Raw genomic sequence first — 22,347 nt, 5'->3', positions numbered from 1 at the left:
GTTCCAAGAGTTTGGATTGTCATTGGGATTGGAAGGAAGTGTTACCCCATGACCTCAGGGTGGTCTAGGTAACACAGGAGGAGGAGGTCGGGATTCCTTCAGATGTTTGCGGAAATGCTATTTTCTGCCATTTCCAATGGATATCAGGAATTTGCATCGCTTGGGATTGTGATAAGTTGGATCTAGGGTCAGTTATCTGCTATTGTCTGAGTCAGCAAGAGTTGTCAGAATCCGTTCAGTGATCTGGGTTGCTACAGGTGTAGCAGGTTCGGCCACGTCAGCAGGGATTGCCCACGGGGGGGGGGGGGGGGGGGTGCAATCCCTTTATATTCTTGTTGTGATCAAGTGGGCGACAAGGAGGTCGACTGTCTGATGATCAGAGAGGAGCAGTGAGTACATCTGTTCCAGTTATTTTGGGGTTGTTATCTCCATTGGTGGTTGAGTTGATTATATTCAAGAAGAGTCATATGTCATCTGCATACCATGGATCTTTGATGGAATAACACGAGGTCGTCTCCTTATATACAACAGATTCCCAGTGTACGAATGTCATCTTGGGTGTAGTCGGGGTTGGATCAAGGGCTTGTGCGAGGGAATCATGACTAGTTTTCAGTAGCCTTGGTATTTTGTGATTGGAAGAGTATTCGGGATTGCCGAGGAAAGAAAGAGTTGTTTCGGAGGGTTTGGTTAGACTATCCGTTCGTTAAACTCCGAGATCTGAGCATGATATCACTTTTCAGCATCTGAAGTCATTGATGTTGTTGGGATACAAGAAGTGTTAGCTGGTTTTCAGGAGTTATGTTGTTTTGGGAAGAGTTACTCTTGGTGCACTAGTTTGGTAGGCACCGGTCGTCTTCAGATTGATCATTAGAACAAAAGAAGGACTGGGAATCCTTCAATTTTTATGTGCCAAGCGGACTTAGTAGAATCTAAGTGGGGGAGAATCGTTTAGGTGTTCAGGATAGGGGCAGGTATGAGACCAGGATGTGTTTCTCATCCTCATCGAGGGAAAAATGGCGGCCCAAGTGGCTATTTGGTTTGAGGGTTGTGTGATTTTGGAGTTCGGAAAACTCCCCAGCATATGAATCGCGCCTCATTGATGCTTGATAACAAAATTTGGGGAATCAAGTTGGGGTTCCGGTCATGGATTGAGTTCAGTTTGGGTATGTTGGTGTTAGGGCGAAAGTGTTGTAAGACTACGGGGGTTCTGTAGCATTCACTAGCAACCAGATAGTGTGGGAAGTGTTGTAAGACTACGGGGGTTTTGTAAGACTACGGGGGTTCTGTAGCATTCACTAGCAACCAGATAGTGCGGGAAGTGTTGTAAGACTACGGGGGTTCCGTAGCATTCGCTAGCAGCCAGATGGTGCGGGAAGTGTTGTAAGACTACGGGGGTTCCGTAGCATTCACAAGCGGTCAAATACTGTGGAAAGTGTTGTAAGTCTGCGGGTGTAGCTATAGCATTCACGGATTCGTTCAGATGACTTAGGCCAGGGTGGTCCAGTTCGTAAGGTTGTGAGTAGGTCGCAACAAAATGAGAATCAGGAGTCGGTAGGTTGAAGGAGACCGGGTATGATGTAAGACTACAGTTATTCTGGTAGCATTCACCTTTTGCGTTGGATTCAGTGGCGACAAGTTGTCAGCCCGTCATGATCGGATGGATCAAATGGATGGAAGGAGCCATGAGTGGCTGTATAGGTAAGGCAGTTATTGTCAGACGAGGTATCCTTCGGGGATCATGTGGGACTGTTATACGTGTGTTTCAGGCTCAGTGATCGGGTAGGTGTCCGGTGGTTCTGACATTTGGCAGACAAGTTGGGACCAGGGAGGTCCCAGTTGTTCTTCAGGAAAGCAGCTATGTGGCAGCAAGAGGAGTTGGAGCGACTTCAGTGATTTGGGGTCCGTATGTGGAATTGCTTGTTATTCGGTAGCCGCAGTTGACCGGTGATTTTGCTCTTTAGGAAGCCTCAAGGTATTACGGGTGGGAAGTATTCTAGCTAGGATGGTTCCTTTTGGAATCAGTTCGATGATGATTCGACGTGGGCAGTCTTTCAGGGAGACAGATCATCTCGAGACTTCAGATTTCAGATGGAACAGACGTGATCAGGTTGCAAGGAATTCGTTCATCTTCGGGTTCTAGAACCCTACGAGGGTTAGCTTCAGTTTCCTTGGGAAAGCTGTGGTATTCTCGGATTTGTGGCGGTGTTGTTCAGGTTGTCTGGGAAGTCGGGGGTAGTGATACATGATTTCGAGGACGAAATCTAATTTAAGTGGGGGAGAGTTGTAACGCTCTGTTCCAAATTGACTCCTAGTCTGAGGCTGTGGCTCGAAGGTCAGTCATTATTAGGATTATGGCTCTTAGGAAGATAAGGTCTAGGCCCATTTGGGTGCGGGTGATGCATTAGAAGTGATCCGGGTGTTCGGTTCGTATTTTGGGAGCCTATGGGTATTTCGGTAAAGTGTCAGTTCGGGATTTTATGGAAAATGGATTTTTGTTCGGAAGATCTTAAGAAAGGTTTGAGTTGTTAGAAGTGTAGGGCTTCTTTTCACCTTTCCGTGGATATAAAGATCGTCGGAATCGGGTTTATAACGAAGAAGTTATGGCCTTCGGAAGTTTCGTGGTTTTCAGGCTTAGCCGAGTACGCGGGGCGTACAAAAAGCGTACGCGGGGCGTACTAATGAAGAAGGCAGTACGTTGGGCGTACCTTGGAGTACGCTGGGCGTGCTGACCAGGATGCTCGCTTAGGTTCCCAGGAGTACGCTGGGCGTACCATATGTACGTTGTGCGTACTCCAGTCAGATCAGAACCCTATTTAAGCTCCTCATCTCATAACCTAACCCTAATATCTTCAGCCTCCATCCCTCTAAACCCTAGAAATCGACCCTTAGCCTCCATTTGAGTGATTCTTGAGCTTTTTGGTGATTTAGTGGATTTTTGGTGCTTATTGTGGAAGAAGGAGTTCCTTGAGGAAGCATTTCTTCGCTTGAAGCTTGTGGATCCAAGCCCTAATCATATTGATCTAACTCCAGAAAGTATAAAGTTTGGATCTTGGTGGCTTTCTCATGTGGATCTAGTTGGGTTATGACTTGTTATGTTTCGATCTTGAAGAAGAAGGAACTTGGTGATCAAGCTATGGTTGGAGTCAAGCTTGTAGATCCAGAACCTTCATCAACTTTGCAAGCTTTTGGAGGTATAAAATCTCAACCTTGACAACTCTTTCATGTAGATCTAGCTAGGTGGTTTTTGGTTATGGTTTTGGTCCCTTTGTGGTGTTTCTTGTGAGTAGAAGTTACTCCAGAACCTTTGAAGCTCTATATTTGGTCCTTATTGAGGTTATGGAGTCACAAAGTTTGGATCTTGATGGGTATAAACCTTCCATGCATGATTTAGTGGTCATTTGATGAAGTTTGGGGACTTGGGGTTTTGGTTGGACCCCATTGAGTTATGCTAAGTCATAAAGTTGGAAACTTTATGACTTAAGAGGTCCCTGGAAATCAGATCTGGGAGTTTGGACTGAGGTCTTAAGGTATTAAGAAGTTTTGAGACATTTTGGGAGTGATTTTGACCTTTATGAATTCATTTTGGTGTTTGGGATTCATTAAGCCATGCAAAGGCTTAAAGCATTCGACTTTATGGATTAAGATGTCGAAGAGGACTTGGTTCTGTAATTGTAGCTGCTGGAATGGAGTATTAAGCACTTAATGAAAAAGTAGCTTAACAGAGGAGTACGTTGGGCGTACATGCAGGTACGCACAGCGTACACCACCATCAGCTAGTACGCTTAGCGTACAAGGGAGTACGCCCTGCGTACTCATCAGTTGTGGGCTTGGACTGTTTTGGGCCTCGGGTTGGGCCAGGCAGTGGACTTTGGGCCTTTGGACCTTAGTGGACCATCAGAAGTCAGATGTTTTGGGCCAGGAATATGTTTGGGCTTAAGGTAAGGCCCATTAGAGGGATTGGGCCTAATTTAGTAAATTGGGCCATTAGTGGGCCACTAGTGGGCTTGGAAAGCCTACCTAGTGTTAGGTTTTTGTTTTGGGTTTGGTCCTTAGTTTTGGATCATACTGGGCCAGGGGTAGAATGGTCATTTTACCCCATGCATGGATTAAGGATTTTGGTATGGGACCCAATTGCTAAGTGGGTATATTGATTGGTAGTGACAGCTCGGGAAGCTGGCGGGGCAACAACTAAGGAATTCATGCGGGAAGCTTCTGCAGTGTGAGGTGAGTCTCCTCACCATACCAATGGGTCTAAGGCACCAAGGCCGGCCCATTTTATGATATGTGGTATATTAGTTGAAGTTGTATTATGTGTCATGTTAGCTGGTTATGTGCTAGGAAGTATGCTAGTGGTATATGTGGTATGTTTGCATGGAAGACCATGGGAGAGCCCATGACACCTGGATGTAAGACCATATGGAGAGCCCATGGCTTTCCTATCAAAGACATTCTAGTAGACATAACCCGAAAGCCGCGCAAACCAGATCACTCTAGACTTTTTTACACTTGCTCAATCTCTAAAGCTAATTTGGAAACTTTGGAATGCATAGGAGAGCTCATGGCACTTAGGTGTAAGACCATGTGGAGAGCCCATGGCATCCTGGAGTAAGACCCTGGGGACAAGCCCACGACATCCGTATATGTTGATATGCATGGATATGTGATTGATATGGTTGTGTAGCCTTTATAGCTAATATGGATTATGTGATTATGTGGACTGTGTGGGGGTATGCTCTGGGGAACTCACTAAGCTTCGTGCTTACAGTTTTGTTTATTGGTTTCAAGTATCATTGATTTGGAAAAGAAGGGCTCGGATTGATCGCAATGCGCACACCCATGTTTTCCGCAATAAATGATTTTGGGATAAACTCTGATAAATGTTTTAACCAACGATGTTTTGGAATGTTTGGAATAAATGATATCTAAGTTTTGGCTATATTAAAAATGAAATTTTTACCCTTGATTTTTGGGTCGTTACATTCCACACTACAACGGTTGGACTCAAATAAGAGCTGCGTAATAGAGTTAAACCTATCCTTCTAAAAATATCCAATATCAATAATATGTAACCCAACACATTCACCCACTAGTTAGTTGGTACCAACGGAATTTCCTAAAGCACAAAGCATGCAACATTTGAGCATCAAGCAATTCAAATCAGAACATAACCTATACAGGTCATCCTATCAAGTAACTGATCTGATACTAGCATGTGAATCTATAAGCTTATACAAATAGGCACATAAAGACATCTCTCCTAGCATCAAGCAATTCAAATCAGAACATAGCCTATACAGGTCATCCTATCAAGTAATTGATCTAATACTAGCATACGAATCTATAAGCTTATACAAATAGGCACATAAAGGCATCTTTCCTAGCATTCTGTCATGCAATCCTGAGCAAATCCTTAGCCTCTAATCTAGCATGCAATTCTCATATCATTGCATAAACATATAACATATATGAGTATTTTGGGAAGACTTACTTGAGCTCGGCTGATTGCACGCATCACACGCCTTCTCTTTTATTAAAATCCCTTAGTTAAAATGTTTCTTTTTATGGAAAATTGATATGTACATATCTATATATATAATTATACATCATATCTTAATATTTGTAATTACTTTTATGCCCTTTATGGAACAAAGGTACCTAATTTGTTATGTATTGTGTTGTAGGGGTAAAAGATATGTTTGGAGCAGAAAGGAAGCTGGAAGCTGGAAGCTAAGGAATTTGAATGAAGACTACTAAATGAAGGAAAATACACTCAACAAATCGTGGTGACTTCCCCACGACGTGGTGTTTTGACCTTTCCCGATTGACTTCAAAGACTTATCGTATACAGGATAACAATGAATACCACGACGTGGTGGCCTTACCACGTCGTGGTGATATGTTTTTTGGGAATCTATAAATACCTGCCATTATTCTCCGAATTGGGAACTTTTGCTGGGAGCTATTGACGATTTTTGAAGGCCAAGGATCTGGATTAAAGCTTAGAAGTGAAGAAATCGATTGTAGCTTGGGAATTGAGAGCATTAAGGCAATAAAACTCTTAATTACGACTTTTTATTCTAGTTTAATCATGTCTATGCATATGAAATTCGTTTTTCTGACTTTAGTTGCTGAAATCATGGGCTAAAACCCTATAACATTCGTTTGGTGTAGATTTGCTTGACTATCTATGGATTGATTTATGGTTAGATTAAGTTTTTATTAGTTATTTGTTAATTTAGCTTATTAAAAAACCCTCTGTGATTATGATAACTGTTTTATCTATTTATTGTTGAGTTTAATTAAGTTTACATGACTATCTTTCTTAATTGAACTTGAATCTTATGATCTTTGTGGATTGCAAAAATTGTAGGACTAGAGTTTTGACTAAAACCTAGGGTTAGATAGAAAAGTGGGTAAATAATTGTGGGAGCTAATATATGATGACCTATAATATATTGAATTGAATCAAATTAACCAATTTGATCAATCTATTATAAGTCTAAATTAACTCGAACCGAACACTAGTAAGCTTGTTAGTTTATCCGCCTGATCACCGTATGAATGAACTTGTTTGCTAAAGGATTAATTTAGTGAATATTAACTTGGTCATCTTAGGAATCGGTAACCAATTGAACATTAATTCATTGCACTTCCATAAATCAACCATAATAGCAAGTAAATTGAAGCTAAACGAAAGTCTCTCAAATACCTTGGTTTAAATCATTTCTTTTTGTTTCTTGCTTTAGTTTGATAATTGCTTTAGTTAATTGTTAATTTAGCTTAGTTAATTAAGTTTCTAATCTTGTAAAACTAGAGAAAAAACCTTTTTCTAAATTTCTTAGTAATTTAGTTAGTAGTAGGTAAGAATTAGCTAATAATATTGTTCCATGTGTTCGATACCTGTCTATTGTGCTATACTATTTACAACAAGGTACACTGCCTTAGGTAGAAATTAGTTACATTAGTAGGATAAAACTAGTGTGTAATTATTTTTCACATCAAGTTTTTGGCGCCGTTGCCGGGGAACGGTCCAATTTTAATTATTTTGAATATGCTATTTTATTAGGATTTTTCTGTTTATTTGCTTTTAAATTTCGTTTTAAGTTTTTCTTCTCTTTGACTCACCACGTTGTGGTCAAAAACACCACGCCGTGGTGAAGTAACAGTTAATTTTCAGTTGTTGTTTTTATTCTTTTTACACGTTTGCTTTGTTTTTATTGTAGTAGTTTATGACACGTGGATCAAATACACATTTGATTCCACCACTTGAAGACCCAAAGTAAGCTTTTCGTAAAAACACGGATAAAACCGTAAGAGAATCTACAACACCAAAGAAATCATCTTTCAAGAATCTCAAATCGGTTTTTAGTAAGAAGAAGGGAAAGCAAGTGGGAGAATCCAACAAAACACCAAAAGACGAAAGCATTGAGAACAATCCAACAAAAGAGGACGCCGAGTACGAAACAGACAAAGGAGAAAGCAAAACCGAATCAGACGAAGAAAGCGAACCCGATAACATCATGGCGGACATTGCCGACCTTTCCATGGAGGCATACAAGAAAAGAATTTGTGATGACACTGGACCGGGTCTTGTGTAACCTACCATTCCAGCCACTGCTACATTTGAACTCAAGGGGCACATCCTTGCTGCGCTAAAAGAGATTCCATTTACCGGAAAAGATCATGAAGATGCCTACAAACATCTTGATGAAGTTAGTGACATCGCCGATTACTTCAACATCCCAAATGTGCCACGCGAAACTGTGTTATTAAGAATGCTACCGGTCACTTTCAAGTTTCAAGGAAGCAGCCAGTGATTGGTTGAAGGCACTTCCACCCGGCGCAATCACTACATGGGCAAAACACATGAGGAATTCTTGGAACATTACATGCAATATGGTATTCTAAAGATGTTTTGATTCTTCTGGACTTGTTCTACGCATTCTGGACTAAATAAAAACGTTTATAGACATAAATGCAAGTACATTAATCACTAAAACTAACATTGGTCGTTGAATACATGGTAGAAAACACACAAAATATTTTATATCTAGGTTACAAGAATTTCAGTATCACCATTGTCGGGAATGTTTTGTTCAAGATGTCTGGTATCTTTAAATGTGTCCTCGTATATATACATTCGGGCTACAATTTTAGACTTAGATCGGTTTTTCACTACTCCATAATGTCCATTGTGGAGTGGTTGGTTATTATGCCAAATGGGTTAAGATGAATTTGTCATTTTCTTTTCTATTTAGTCGTTAGAAACATATCTTATTTAGTGGATATATATATATATATATATATATATATATATATATATATATATATATATATATATATATATATATATATATATATATATATATATATATATATATATATATATATATATCCTCATTTTCTATATAATTGTTTAAGCAATATATTGTCCACATGAAAAGGTAAATATCTAAATACCATAAGTTTTATTATTCCAGATACATTTTTCAGTTTTTTTTTTTTTTTTTCCAAAGAAGAAGGTGAGTGATTCCCTTTATTGAAACTACACTAAATTTACATGGAAAAGAAAAACTTAAAATTCGCCAAATTCCTACACTCACATAGCAACTTTGCAAGCTGCAACCAGACCTTCCTTAATCTTCATCAATGGAAGTCTTCAAGAATTCAAGCCAACCCCACAAGCTTTTCACTTATCTCCCACACCTTACGAGCTTTACTCACATCACTTGCTTCTTCAGACAACTGGTTCTCAAAAGAAGCCGAATCCTTGTTCCAGCTCCAGTACACACCAGACTTCGTCAAACTTGGATCACTCACAACCTGCACCATAAGTGATAAATTCCTTCATTATTATACAAAAATGGCGAAGAAACAAGCACCCTTTTGAAGGATTAATCATTTAATCTGAATCTTTATTCAATTACCTGTGCAAGTCGTTTGCCGGATTCTTCCTCGGAGACATACCCTTTAGTGATGAACTTCTGGAATGGTGGAAACAACAACCGGAAAAGTGGAATGTGTTCCCGGAACAACCCGGTGGTGGCAATGCAACCGGGGTATAACGATGCAAATGTGATGCCGGTTTCTTCATGGTATCGCCGGTGGAACTCTTGCATGGTGAGCATGTTACAGATCTTACTATCTTTATAAGCTTTTGCACCATCGAAATCCCCGCCGTCAATCATGGTGGAACTGTTTAACCCGTTTAAACCACCTGCTAAACCTCTCATGTCACCTAGGTTTGCTTTCGGTGGTACATTTCCGGCCAAAGTGTTTGTGTTTCCGGTGATTGATCCGACGATGATGAGTCGTTTTGATGGGTAATCGGATTGTTTCATGTCGTCGAGTAACAGTCGAGAAAGAAGGAAGTGACCGAGATGATTGATGCCGACGCTGAGTTCAATTCCGTCGGCGGTGAAGCTGGGTTCTCTAGCCGTTGGTTGATACACGGCGGCGTTGCATACCAGAACATCCAGTGGTCTACCGGATTGTTTGAAGTTGTTAACAAACTGTCGAACACTGTCGAGAGATGCAAGATCTAAATGCATGACTGTGTAATTCTCTTTAGACATTCCGACTGATTTCGCTGCTCTTTCTGCTTTGAGAAAATCTCTACACGCCATAATCACATGCCACTTCCCGGTTTCCGCCAATGCTTTAGCGGTGGCTAAACCTAAACCAGATGAAGCTCCGGTGATGATCACACTGCCTTTTCTCAATGTCTTCTTCCTCTCCGGTGCTGCAGTGTTTACCCCCGGCGCCTGAGTCGTTGTGGCTACAGCTTGGGTTTTAATTCTCAACACTTTTCTTCCAAATTCCTGCAAGAATCTAATGGTAAGTACACTTCCGATATCAACACATTCATGATTCTTTTATCATACCTTGCTTCGTGTTCTTGATGCTGATGAGGTGAAACTGAGTTGACGGTGGTCGGAAAGTGAAACTCCGAAGAGGGTTGAATCCTTGAAAGATGCATTTGTCTTGTGAACGGAGAAAGAGGTTGCTTGGAGAGCCATTAATGCTGATGTGGGTTTGAGAGGGAGTTGAATTGAATTGAATGAATATTGATGATGAATTAATTTGGGTATAAATAGTGGTGAAATTGGTAAGCTTTTGTTTTATCTTTACCATTTTTGGTAATTGAATTGGATAATTCTATGTTTGTTGTATCCAATCAAAGAAGAGAATCTAGATTACAGTCACATGTATTTTGGGTATAAAAGTAAAGGGATATTAAGGTACATTGCCCAATGCATATATTGGTCATGGGCTTGGAATGGGAGCTCAAAGAAAGGATAAAATACATATTTAAATATTATTATTTTTTCACGTGATTAATAACATAAAAACATGTCGATTTTCGTTTCTAGTCCCACTGTTTCATTATATATTTGGGTTTCGCATGTTATATGTCTGTTCGATTTTATTAACCAATCATATATATTAGGTCTATTGTTTAAAACCTTACACATTCAAAATATTGATAATGATAACTTTCACTTAATCTTTAGGACAAGTTTACGTATATGGTTCAGATGATATGATTTACCATTTACAATATAACAAATCTTTGTAAAAAATATAATAACTAAAATATATTTATTTGGAACATATTCTAAGATTCATATTATAGTTGTCCATTGAGTCAGATATAATCGTATTAAGGTCTAGTTGAGTCAAACCCAAAGACTTATCAAAAGCTATAAGACCGTGTCCAACCTCTTGCCCAATAAAAAGCATATCAGAGGTTATAGAACCACTCAAAGGCTGAGGATTATAAATATCAAACAGTATATAACTAAATCATTACCAAATCTAATCTTTTACTATACTTAATGGATATAAGGTATCAAAGAACTTCTTAGATTCCTTTTATAACGTAAAACGTAACTCACTTTTCTGTTTTCCACTTGCAACAATGTAAGACAAGTAGTTACTTTATTCTTAAAACAAAAACTAATCAAAATCGGGAACAATATGACCAATTATGATTGAAAAACATTTTAACTGTATACACAAATCAAGAATTCATTGATTCCACCACCACAAACATAAGTTAAAAAAAATAAGAAGATACACAGACGGAATACACAAGAATCAAATCGTAAAAAAAAAATACAAATTAATATCTCCAAGTCTACAATTCCTCAACACTTTCTAAACTCTCAACCGTATTCTTCCCCTTTTTTTCTTCCTTTTTTTTTTGTTATTTTCCCTTCAAAAAAAACTCTAATTTTTTTTCTACTCGAACCGGCTCCTTCACCAGTCCCGAATTTAAACAGCCAAAAAAAAAACACGAATTCTCTCTCTCCTGCTAATATTACAATCATCGAAGCTATCTGTACAACCATCCAATCCACATCCACACAAACACCCAAATCATGGTTATCTATATATTTTCCATTTTCCCCTTTTTATATCCTCACTGGCGTTCCAAAATTCTGGAACGTTCTAATCTCCCCCCGAAGTCCAGCTGTCACAATCACCATCCCCCACGCTGACTTCCCCGGGCCCACCCCGTTTGAAAAGTCAACACTCGTCCTCGGACTTTGACCCCGATTCTTAGTTCCTAAAACAAGCCTTTCCTCCGGCCACGTGGCCGATATCCTATCGAAAAAATAACCGTTTGTAGCACTCGTTATCGTCCCGTTAACCGGACTGTTAACAGACGTTAACGGGGACCCGTGGGTCCCGTTACTTTCGTTTTCCGGTGTAGGCGGGTGGTGGTGGTTGGCGGCGGCAGTGGACCCCACCGCCACGTCCAGCTCGCCGGAAAAGTTGTAACCCCAATCAGTCATTCCAGGCCATGGGATTGCCATTGATACGTCTTGACAGTGGAAGTGTTCGTATGATTGGGTGACTGTTACACCTTTTGTCCGGCTGGCACGTGAGTCACCTTCGTGTTTCCACACGTACACGTTCGAATCCTCGCTGGCGCATACCACGTATCTCCCGTTTGATGCCAGGTAGGCGCTGATTTGGCTGTTCGTATTTCGAAACCCTGTAGATAGATAATAGACCAAGATTAAAGGGGCTGAAAGTTAAGAATGAGTTTGGGAGGATTTAAATTGCGAATTTGAGTAAAGCGTAGGGGGTAAATTTGTAACCTTTGAATTTGTGAACCAATTCTTCACCATCAACAACCCGAACTCTTGAATCTGCAGATGTGATGAGGACTTGTGTTGAACTGCCTGGAGCAAACTGTGTAAAAATAGCAACATACTTTTTACTCTTTTTAACAATATAAACAACTTTTTTACTAATAATAGCTTTACTAATTTTAGCAATATTCAAAATAAGACTTATTAGCATTTTAAAATTTTCAGGTTATATATATTACCTGAAAACCAGTGATTTTTTTATGGTGGGGCTTCTTTTTCTTATTTTGTAGGTTGATCTGACTCTTCTGCTGTAACTTATTTTCTGGAAAATATAAAATATTTATTAAAAGGAGTCTCCAAAAAAAAAAAAAAGGGAAGAGAGAGGAGATTCATAGTTTCATACCAGTTGTGTTGTATAAACGACAGCTGCCCTTGTATGAACCAACTAGTGCACCCTTTAATAATTAATAAAAAGATTATTTTAATATTTTTTATTAAACTTTGAAAAAAAATAAATAGAAATATAATAATTTATGGGTGACAACCTGACCATCTGGTGTATAGCAAGCAGCAGTGACCATTTCATGCAAATCATTCCAATCAACAACTTGTCTATCAGGAATACTCCATATGCGAACTTTTGCATCTAAAGATCCACTAATGAAGTATCTATCATCAACAGGATTAAACTGTATGCAAGTCACTGTATATCAACATTCAACAGCAATAACAAATAAAAAAGTTATAAACTTGTCTCTAAATAGCAACAACATAAACAAACATGAGTAGTTTTAATTTCCTTACCATAATCACTGTGAGAGAAGATCTTCAAACAAGATTTGTTGGACAACTGCCATAATCGCACAGTTTTATCCATGGAAGATGAAAGCAAATGCTGACATGGAATTATGGAAGTTAATGTTGATGCTTGTAATTAAGAAGAGGGTTTAAGAAGATGTTAAAAATGTTTTACTAACCTGAGATTTGGACCATGAGAGGTCAAGAACATCATCAAGATGTCCATTGAAGGAACAAAAAGGTTTTTCTGAAAGGGCAAACATGGTATCTGGTATGGAAATATGATCCAAGCTTATGGATTTTCTGCTTATGGATAACCTTCCTCTTCTCTTCTTTTCAGGTATACTTGTGTCTAAATTAGAAGACAATGAGGTTGGTTCTGGAGATCCATTTGACATCAATAACACATTCAGATTTCCATCTTCTTGTTTATCAAATAAAAGATCGCCTTTTCTATCTGAGCTAACAACTTGCCATACATGGATTGAACAATCTTCACCAGCACTAGCAAGATATTTACCATCCAAACTGAACTTAATGGTCCAGATTGAACCATTGTGGGCTTGAATCTCTTGGCTTTTATAAAGAGCTGAAAGATCTTTATGTGATTTCCCATATTGTTTAACCCTTACTCTTTCTGGACCATGGAAGGAAACATCTTGACTATCATCAGTTGCAGAGCTTGATCTTCTTCCACCTTTTTCTGATGATGTGTCTCTCTCGTCACTGCTTCTTCTCTCTTTATGACCTGTAACAGAACTGGCGACATTCTTGATGCTCTTCAACCAACTCCCTTTCTTTTTGGATTTAGATCCACTCCCACCACTGGAATTACCATTTGAATCAGGCAAATCGCTGTTTCCAGCTTCAACGTTCTGTCTTCTCATCAATTCTTGAACAATTGGTGAGTGGCCAACACACATTTCGAATTCTTCCATGGTTAAATGCCTACCTGTTCCAACTTCCTTAAGGTTTTCACACATTCCATCTTCTCGAACTTCATGAACTACAAACTCCTTTCCGTTGTCGAGATTTTTGATTGTACAAACTGCTGCATCATCGCCTTCCCTACCAGTACCACAATCCAAATCCATCCCTGTTGCATCGCCGTCATTGCTATTGACATTTGAGGAAATGTCGAACTTAATAATCTCCTCGCTACGCCTAAGGATTTTACCGGTTGGAGGTTTACTAGGCGAAGCAGCGTTAGCATTGATGCTTGGCGATTTAGCTAGAACATGTTTATCAACGATATTATTTACAGTTGCTGATGACGCGGAATCAACCGCGGATGAAGATAATGAATTAATTAAAAGAATTTCTTGCCGCGAATGCGAATTAGAATTAGAATCACGGTGTTCATGATCGGCGGACTTGGATCGGATGATTACAGGGTTAGAACCAGAAACTTGATGAGCATGAGTAGTAGCATCAGTGTCTAAATGATCTGCCGAGACAGACTTACCAAGCTTTAAGTCGGCGGCAGACGAAACGGATGAAGACGGTTTATGTCTAGAGGCGGAAGAAGGTTCGCGGCTAAGTCCCATCTGCCTGAGCAACCGCAACCGGCGTTCTTCGACTGACGAAGGCTGTGAGATCCAGACATCGTAGTTACCGGTAACCCCCATTGGGAATTTAGGGATCGATAAGGTACGTCCGGAAGCATTATTGCTAGGACAAGTACTGCAATTGGGATCCCTCAAGTACACCTCGCTGTCATCTTCATCATCTGAACAAGAAGAAGAAGAAGACGAAGAACACGTCGCTGACGAAAGTATGCGATCAAGAGACTCGTAGAAACAGTCGTTACCGTTGTCTTCTTCGTCCTCGTTGCCAGATTTGCTCATCGTTCGGGCATTCCCATCTGAAAATGAAAATGCCCGCCGTGGATCCGATAGGAACGGCTAGTCAAAACAGCTGACTGAGAGAGAAGGAGATCGGAGAAAGTGCAACTCAGATCCGACGGGGGGGACGAAGGAGAAGTACCGGGGGGAGAAAACGATGTCGTGTTGGAGTATTGTGTGTCGTTACTGGGAAGAGAGGAAAAGGGGGGACGGGGGGTTGGGGTTTGGTTTGGTTTGGTTTGTGTTTATGTGATGACCACCGCAACTCTAAAAATAAAAATATAATTAAATAGTAATAAATAAATGTTTGTACAATTATTTGCATATGCATTTGTGAGAGAACCTTTCAAGCTAAATTGTATTGTCTCCATCCTATAAAATATATTTAAAGTTTTTGATATTATATTTAATACATGATATAACAAAAATGTGTAAAATATTTTGTAATAAAAACCAATTAACTTAAAACTTTTATTTCTTAATAAAACCAAAATATTTCAGTGCATCGTGTGAAATGTGGATACAGGTACAGTCGTGCTGACTTGGCACCAAGATGGGTGGGTGCACAAACATCGTTTCGTGCACCACACGACTATGGGAGAAAGTTTTCACACCTCAACTATATATGTTCTTTACTTTTACAATATTCATTAACTTCTTTTAAATGCCCGAAAAATTAAGATCACACACTTGACACTACAACTCTTTAATTATATTTATATATTAATGATAAAATTGCAAAAACGGTCCGTATGGTATGCATTTTTCTTAAGGTTTAGTCCAAACCACGATTATTTTGGCTTCATGGTCTTTTGAGTTAGTTTTATTGTAGATTTGGTCTCTTGGTAAACTGAAATGACTTTAATATCCTTGGGTATTTATTTTCTATTTTTAAGTTTATTTTTTTTAAGTTTAATAATTATTTATTTATTTTAATAATTAAAAAATGAGAGGGTCCACCTCTCTCTCTCTCTCTCTCACACACACACACACACATTAGATTTCACAGATCTTGAGCCTAATCTTCAAGTCATATTCAAGTCATCTTCAAGTCTAACTAAAATCAATTAAGAAAACTATACCAAAGATTAATTGTTTATGGGACTGAATACACATATACAAAATCAAAATTCGCATCTGAGTTTTTTTTTGAAATCATAAATCATTGTTGGGATGTTATTCGCAATCTAGATCCATTCATGGAGTTCATTTCCATGGGTTGAAAACAAATCTAGAAATATAGAGTGTGTTCATCAGTAATCGTTTATAGTTTTTTTCGAAATCAAAAACAGTTTCTGGGGATTTATTTGACTTTTGCGTTCATTCATGGAGTTCATATGTGTGTGTGTGTTTAAGATCAAACCCAAATATTTGGAGGAATAAGAACTGAAAGTATGGAGGGCTTGAGATGAACATATCCGAGAAGGGTTTTCAGATCCATAGATGGAGAGAGTGTGGCTTCAGATCTGGAGACGGAGAGGGATAAGCTTATGATGGTTTTCAAATCGGCGAAGAAGTGGGATAGGTTTCTGAAGAAGATGGAGATGGAGAGCTCAAGAACAAACCCAAATTTTATGTATCAGATTCAATGTTGGTTTGTGAGTTATGTCTTGTTTATGTGATTTGAGGCTCACCGTTTTTGGTTTTTCTTGATACTCAAATGGTAAACCCTGTGGTGGTCGATGTATCGATGATAATAGAAGGAAGGAACTGACAGATCTTGATAAGCAAGTGTAGGTGAAGAAGATGTATCACTTGGTAAAATCTTGGCAAGTTGTTAAAGAAGGGGGTTGTGGTGGAGGTAGACAATGTTGGTGGCATGAGTTTTATAAGTTTTGGTGCGTATGAGAAAGGGCAACGAGACCTCGGTTTGATTGAACAGATGTAGGTTTGATTTTACTTTGGGCTACCTTCATCTTCATCTTCACCTGGAAAAATATATGCTTCATGTTCATCAATGAGAGAGAGATAGATAAAGAGAGAGAGAGAGAGAGAGATTTGTGCCCTTATATTTACTTAATATATATAAATATTTATAGAAAAGAAAGAAAAATAAAAATAAATATAATAAGGGTAATTTTGTCATTTCAATTTGGGGAGGGACCAAATCTACGTACAAACATGGTCAAAAGGACCACCAATCCAAAAAAAAGGTTAAGGTTTGGACTAAACCCCAGAAAAAATGCATACCACATTGTCCATTTTGTAGTTTTTCTATATTATAATATAACATTTGTGAGTGTTTCCACCTATGGTTTGTCTCATCTACTTTTTAAAATTATATTTTTACCCTTTTATTTTTTAAAATTGTTCTAAAATGGCATTTCTCCTCTCTATACTTTAACCCTCATTCACTTTAAACTTTGTAAAATATAATTTCCACCCCCTTCATTTTGTACACTTTCGTTTTTATCCCCCTGTAGTATACATAACTAGTTGTAAGACCCATGTATTACATGGGTTAATTTTTTTTTAAAAAAGTTAAATATAAAGGTCAAAATATTTGAGAACTTTGAATTTATAAAAAAATAATAATAATAATGAATTATTATAAGACAAAATTGCAAAAATGGTCACTGTGGTATGCATTTTTTGGGGTTTTAGTCCAAACCACGACTTTTTTTTATTGATGGTCCTTTTGAGCTAGTTTCTTTGTGTTTTTGGTCCCTCAGTAAACTGAAAAGACTATTATGCCCTTATTATATTTATTTTCCATTTTTCTTTTTTCCTATATATATATATATATATATATATAAAATAAAAATAGGGGCCCACATACCCTCTCTCTCTCTCTCTCCAACACAAATAAGGGGAAAGGACTTTTGTCCATGGCAGATCGAAGAAGACTAACAGAAGCAGGCATAAAAAAATGGTCCCGTGATGTTTGATCGAATCGCAAGGAGGGGCGGGGAGATCGATCTCCGGCGACCCTCTAAGGGTTTAATTTACGATTCCGGCGGCAGCAACCAAGGCGAAAAAGAATTGGTTTGAAGGCAGATCAAAAACACACCCCACCCCTGCTTTTTCTTCCCCAACCATAAACACACACAAAAATCGAAGACTGTAAATCGATTTTGGAGAAGAGGATTGGCTCTCAATTCGAATAGGCCACTCTTCAATGATGAAATCAAATCTGCGAAGAAAAGGCATGTTCAACCTAGAAAAGGCAGTATACAGCCACATGTTTTTCATGACTGCCCCAAACCACTTGACCCTGTCTCAAAAACCCTCCAACCTAGAAAAACCCTCCGTCTGTTGGAGAAAGAGGAGAAAAAGGTTAACGAGGTCCGGCAAGCTCCTCCTTGGTCCATTTGTTCATCATTGGCGGTCCAATCAAGGAGACGAAGAACATAACGACAATAAATAGCGAGAGGGTGACTGCAATTGGTGGAAGAAGGAAGAGCAGCCAGTTCTTCCAGCGAGCTCCTTCTCTCGGTACTCCAACTTTCGATGGTGCAACTGTCGTACGTGGTGATTGTGGTGGCGTTTAATCAGTTGTGAGGAGGGCTTAGCCGGCAGAAGGTGTTTAGCAGCTGGATTTGATGAAATAGAAGGGAAGGGAGGAGGGTTGCCATCGTTTGTGAAGGTCACCGGTTTGAACACTTGGATATTTAATTCCTAGGTTGAAGAACAAACAAACATGAATTGGAATGGTGGGTTATTGATTTTTGGTGACAGAGAGAGAGAGAGAGAGAGAGAGAGAGATGTGGGCCCCAAATTAGTTAATTATTTTATTTTTCATTTAAATTAAATAGAAAAGACATAAAAAATATATATATATATGAGAAGGGCATAATAGTCTTTTCAGTTTACTGAGGGACCAAAAACACAAAGGAACTAGCTCAAAATGACCACCAATAAAAAAAAGTCGTGGTTTGGACTAAAACCCCAAAAAATACATACCACAGGGACCATTTTTGCAATTTTGTCATATTATAATCGGATTGTTTTTTATCTTTTAAATTTTAACAAATAATTTAAATAAATAAAAGAAACTAATAAGTTTTAACTTTGGAAATTTTGAAATTAAAAGGTAAGTTCATTGATTAAACTAATATCCATTTATTACTACATTTGTTGTAATTATTATATTAAAATATTATGTGGAATTTAATAAACTAGAAAAACTCATAAAATGACATGTGGAAAAAAAATTAATTCAAAATAACAAAAAAATGACATTTGGCAAAGTGAATGAGAAAGTGACAAGTGGCAAAAAAACCATTTATTTATTAGAGATAAGATTTTTCTTAATAACTTTCATTCATTAACTTAAAAATAACTAATTTTTATGTATGTGTCGGTACAAATTTGAGACGGTCAACGTTTCGACGAAAATTTAGAACTTTCGTCAGTTAATTTTGTACCGACCTTGTATATTTATTTACCAACAAATACAATAATATCTAACTTTTATCAATACAATCGTTAAAATTCAACTTACAAAATGGATTGACACCGCTGTTACAGGCAAAATCCTAGTTATAGTATTAATGAAGGAACATGAAAATAAGAGTTTTAAATTATGAAACATGAAAATATTAAAATTGGCTATATTTAGCGTGTCATATTTAGTTTATAAGTTAACTTATTTTTCGAACTTTTTTAAATTGTCACGTTTGGTACGCTTAAAAATAGTTTATAAGTTAGTTTTTTCGATATAGCTTTTCAACTAGCTTATATAACTATTTTAATTCTTCTGTAAATATTTTTTATTAATTATAATAAACATACTTTTCGAAATGCATTTATATGTCTATAGTTTAGAACTAGCTAATTAGCTAGTTTTTACAAAATATTATTATTTTGTTGGCTATCATACAGTTTTGCAGTTGTCAACTAATTTTTCAGCTAGCATGTAAAATATATTTTGTAACTAACTTTTCCACAATTTTATTTAAACCAATTTTATATTTTTGAAAAAACTGATACAATTTTCAAACATATATTATAACTATCTTATATTTCCCAAAATAGATAATAACCCAAAAGCAAAACAAGAATGTTTTTTTTTATCATCCTTTGTGTGCTAGCTATTATTTTTTCTTAATTATTATTATGTAATTTTATTATTTAAGTTTAAGTTAATGAAACTTTTTATTTTTATAAATATACTGATAAATAAATTATATTTCTTATATATTTAGTATGACAAAATTGCAAAAATGATCCCTGTGGTTGGCAAAATTCTTTGATTTTGGTTCAAAACGAAACGTTGGTGCACCACTGATTTAATTTTGAATTCTTTGTGTGGTTTTGATCCCCATGTTTCACATTTTAATGTGGTTTTGGTTCATACCCCACCTGAAATGACAAATATACCCTTATATAACTTTTTAAAATTTTTTAAATTGTTTTCTTATTATTTTAATTAAAAATAAATACAAAAAAAATCCAACCCACCCCACCCCCAACATCTCTCACTCCTTACATTGACTCCACTTCCCTCTCACACTTCATTTCTTGACATTACTACTGCCGACGGACCACCACCTTCTACATGTCACCGGACCACCACCACCGTCGGATCTTCCCCTTTTGTAATTTTGTCCTCCACCTACGACCTTGACTCTGGCGACGACAACAACCCACCTCCCACAGCCTAAAATGCTAATTTCTCACCCCACCTCCCATTGTCTAACCTTGAAGACACTAGCCACCCCAGATAAACTTAAATTCCCAAATCAAATCCAAAAACTAAAATCCCCATATCGAATTCTCCACAAAAATCAAATCCAAAAATTGTTTCTAATATTTTTTTCAGAAACCAAAATCAAAAGTCGATAATGGAGTAGAAAATGAGAGATATGGAAGGGAAAGGGATATTGATTCTTGTGGCTTGCCTGATACATAAATTAAGGAGCTAAGGAAGTTGTGATGGTCTTTAATTTAATGCTAGTGGCGGAGGAAATCAGATAACAACAATTTGGTGGCCGGATACAGCAGACTGTACACATAAAGTGAAGGTCCTAGCTCCGATGATGGCTTCAATTGGAAGGGGTGAGCTGCGTTTTGATAAAGTGCAAGTCCAATGCTTTCCGAAGAAGGCCAAGAAAGAAGCAGAGGTGGAACAATTCGGATGAGGTGAAGCCAAGGCGCCGACCTTGCCTCCGACGACGACAGAAGCCCCACCTCCCACCGCCAATTGTGGTTGTCGCCGACTTCCTTCTTCTCTTGAGGTTACAGAAACTGAAAAACATCAGGATGGTGTTCTTTTCATATCTTCATCTCGAACAAAAATTATAGAGAGATATATAGTGATGATGTATTTAACACAAATTTCTTGTGATCTGGAAAAGGAACAAGATGTACAGATATGGAGGAACAACCAGTGAACATATAAAAAAAATAAAATTTAAATCCAGAAATATTCTTCAAATCTTAACCAAAATCAGGACCCATTTCTTAGAAAAATAAACCACCAGAAAACAATCCTACTTTTGTTTCCAAATTTGGTTTCTTGAATTAGGAACGATAGACAATAGGGAGGTGGTAGTGGAGTTGAACTAAGGAGGGGGAAAAGGTTGTAGAAACGGATAGGGGTTTCCGAAGAAGGCGAAGAAAGAAGCAGAGGTGGCCCCTTTTTTATTTTTGTTTAATTAAAAAACAGTTAATTAAATATAGAATAATTAAAAAACAAATATAAGGGGTATTATAGTCTTTTCATGTTGATAGGGACCAAAACCAATAAAAATATCCAATTTTGGACCAGTGGTGCACCAACGTTCCGTTTTGGACCAAAAGCACAGAATTTTGCCAACCACAGGGACCATTTTTGCAATTATGTCATTTAGTAAAAAGTTTTAAAAAAATGAGACATAGTGAGATGTGCCAATTTGATAAGTGAAAAGAAAGTTAGGCAAGAGTAAGAGGAAATGATGTATCACTTAATTGATAATGAAAAAAAATATAAGAGGTGTTTGAAACCAAACCCCTTAATCTAACAATGTATAGGTTATAATGAACGCATTAAGGGTCAAACACACCTAGTAAGAGCGCATGATGCACCCCATTGCATCGTACGGTCTGGTCAACGTGACATATGGTGGCCATGGTAACACCGCCCCAACCCCAAAATTCATCTCACAGTAGAACTTTACCATATTCTTTATCCTCCCTTTCCATCTTCAACGATTATTTTAAAAAACAATTCCATACTCTATAAATATTAACCTACATAACTCATTCGACCACACATTCATTAAATCTTCTCTACCTTTTCCCTTATATTTTTCTAAAATTGCTTCAAAGATTTTTCTTAACAACACCACCACAACATCCATAAGAAACCAATTGGGACTTCAAATACACATGCCAAAAACATTTTTGGTTTCAATTATCTGTAAGATCCCATTTTAAGACTAATTTTAGAATTTTGATAATAATATAATCATATATTTAATTTAAAAGATTTATCATTATTAAATAAGTTAGTATTAGGATGGTTTTTTTAAATACATGAAATTAAGATTTTATTTGGACCTCAACTTGAAAATTAAGAAATATTGACTGAAAATGACAACCAGATCAAACTTTTGGAATCTAGTTTTAACTTATTCAAGGGAGCACCTTGTTAGAATGATTATTATATGGTTATATTG

The 22,347-nt window shown here is 37.6% G+C and overlaps 2 protein-coding genes across 2 annotated transcripts; both read right to left on the bottom strand.

Moving 5' to 3' along the window:
• Window positions 1-8,449: 8,449 nt before the first annotated feature.
• On the bottom strand, window positions 8,450-10,067 carry LOC145125306 (protochlorophyllide reductase-like). The gene is made up of 3 exons (XM_079060778.1): window positions 9,885-10,067; window positions 8,928-9,821; window positions 8,450-8,823 (listed from the first exon to the last, which is right to left on the bottom strand). Exons 1-3 carry the CDS (start codon window positions 10,017-10,019, stop codon window positions 8,668-8,670), a joined length of 1,185 nt encoding a protein of 394 aa, XP_078916904.1. The 5' UTR covers window positions 10,020-10,067; the 3' UTR covers window positions 8,450-8,667.
• A 948-nt stretch (window positions 10,068-11,015) lies between these two features.
• Window positions 11,016-14,996, bottom strand: LOC145124075 (uncharacterized). The gene is made up of 7 exons (XM_079059298.1): window positions 13,082-14,996; window positions 12,909-12,999; window positions 12,650-12,807; window positions 12,508-12,559; window positions 12,344-12,426; window positions 12,111-12,204; window positions 11,016-12,004 (listed from the first exon to the last, which is right to left on the bottom strand). The coding sequence occupies exons 1-7, from the start codon at window positions 14,747-14,749 to the stop codon at window positions 11,418-11,420; spliced, it is 2,733 nt and encodes a 910-aa protein (XP_078915424.1). The 5' UTR covers window positions 14,750-14,996; the 3' UTR covers window positions 11,016-11,417.
• Between the last annotated feature and the right edge of the window lie 7,351 nt (window positions 14,997-22,347).

This window comes from Lactuca virosa, chromosome 7 (genome assembly GCF_052849685.1).
Source record: "Lactuca virosa cultivar CGN04683 chromosome 7, Lactuca_virosa_CGN04683_v6, whole genome shotgun sequence".
Classification (NCBI taxonomy): domain Eukaryota; kingdom Viridiplantae; phylum Streptophyta; class Magnoliopsida; order Asterales; family Asteraceae; genus Lactuca; species Lactuca virosa.
This window is presented reverse-complemented; position numbering and strand designations above follow the sequence as displayed.

Excerpts from the sequence above, each read along its gene's own strand:
- LOC145125306 (XM_079060778.1), bottom strand. The coding sequence starts at position 10,019 with ATGGCTCTCCAAGCAACCTCTTTCTCCGTTCACAAGACAAATGCATCT. Across the intron at positions 9,822-9,884 it reads CATCAAGAACACGAAGCAAG|GAATTTGGAAGAAAAGTGTT; the intron begins GTATGATAAAAG and ends AGATTCTTGCAG. Across the intron at positions 8,824-8,927 it reads CCGGCAAACGACTTGCACAG|GTTGTGAGTGATCCAAGTTT; the intron begins GTAATTGAATAA and ends CTTATGGTGCAG.
- LOC145124075 (XM_079059298.1), bottom strand. The coding sequence starts at position 14,749 with ATGAGCAAATCTGGCAACGAGGACGAAGAAGACAACGGTAACGACTGT. Across the intron at positions 12,560-12,649 it reads GCTATACACCAGATGGTCAG|GGTGCACTAGTTGGTTCATA; the intron begins GTTGTCACCCAT and ends TAATTATTAAAG. Across the intron at positions 12,205-12,343 it reads AAAAAATCACTGGTTTTCAG|TTTGCTCCAGGCAGTTCAAC; the intron begins GTAATATATATA and ends ATTTTTACACAG.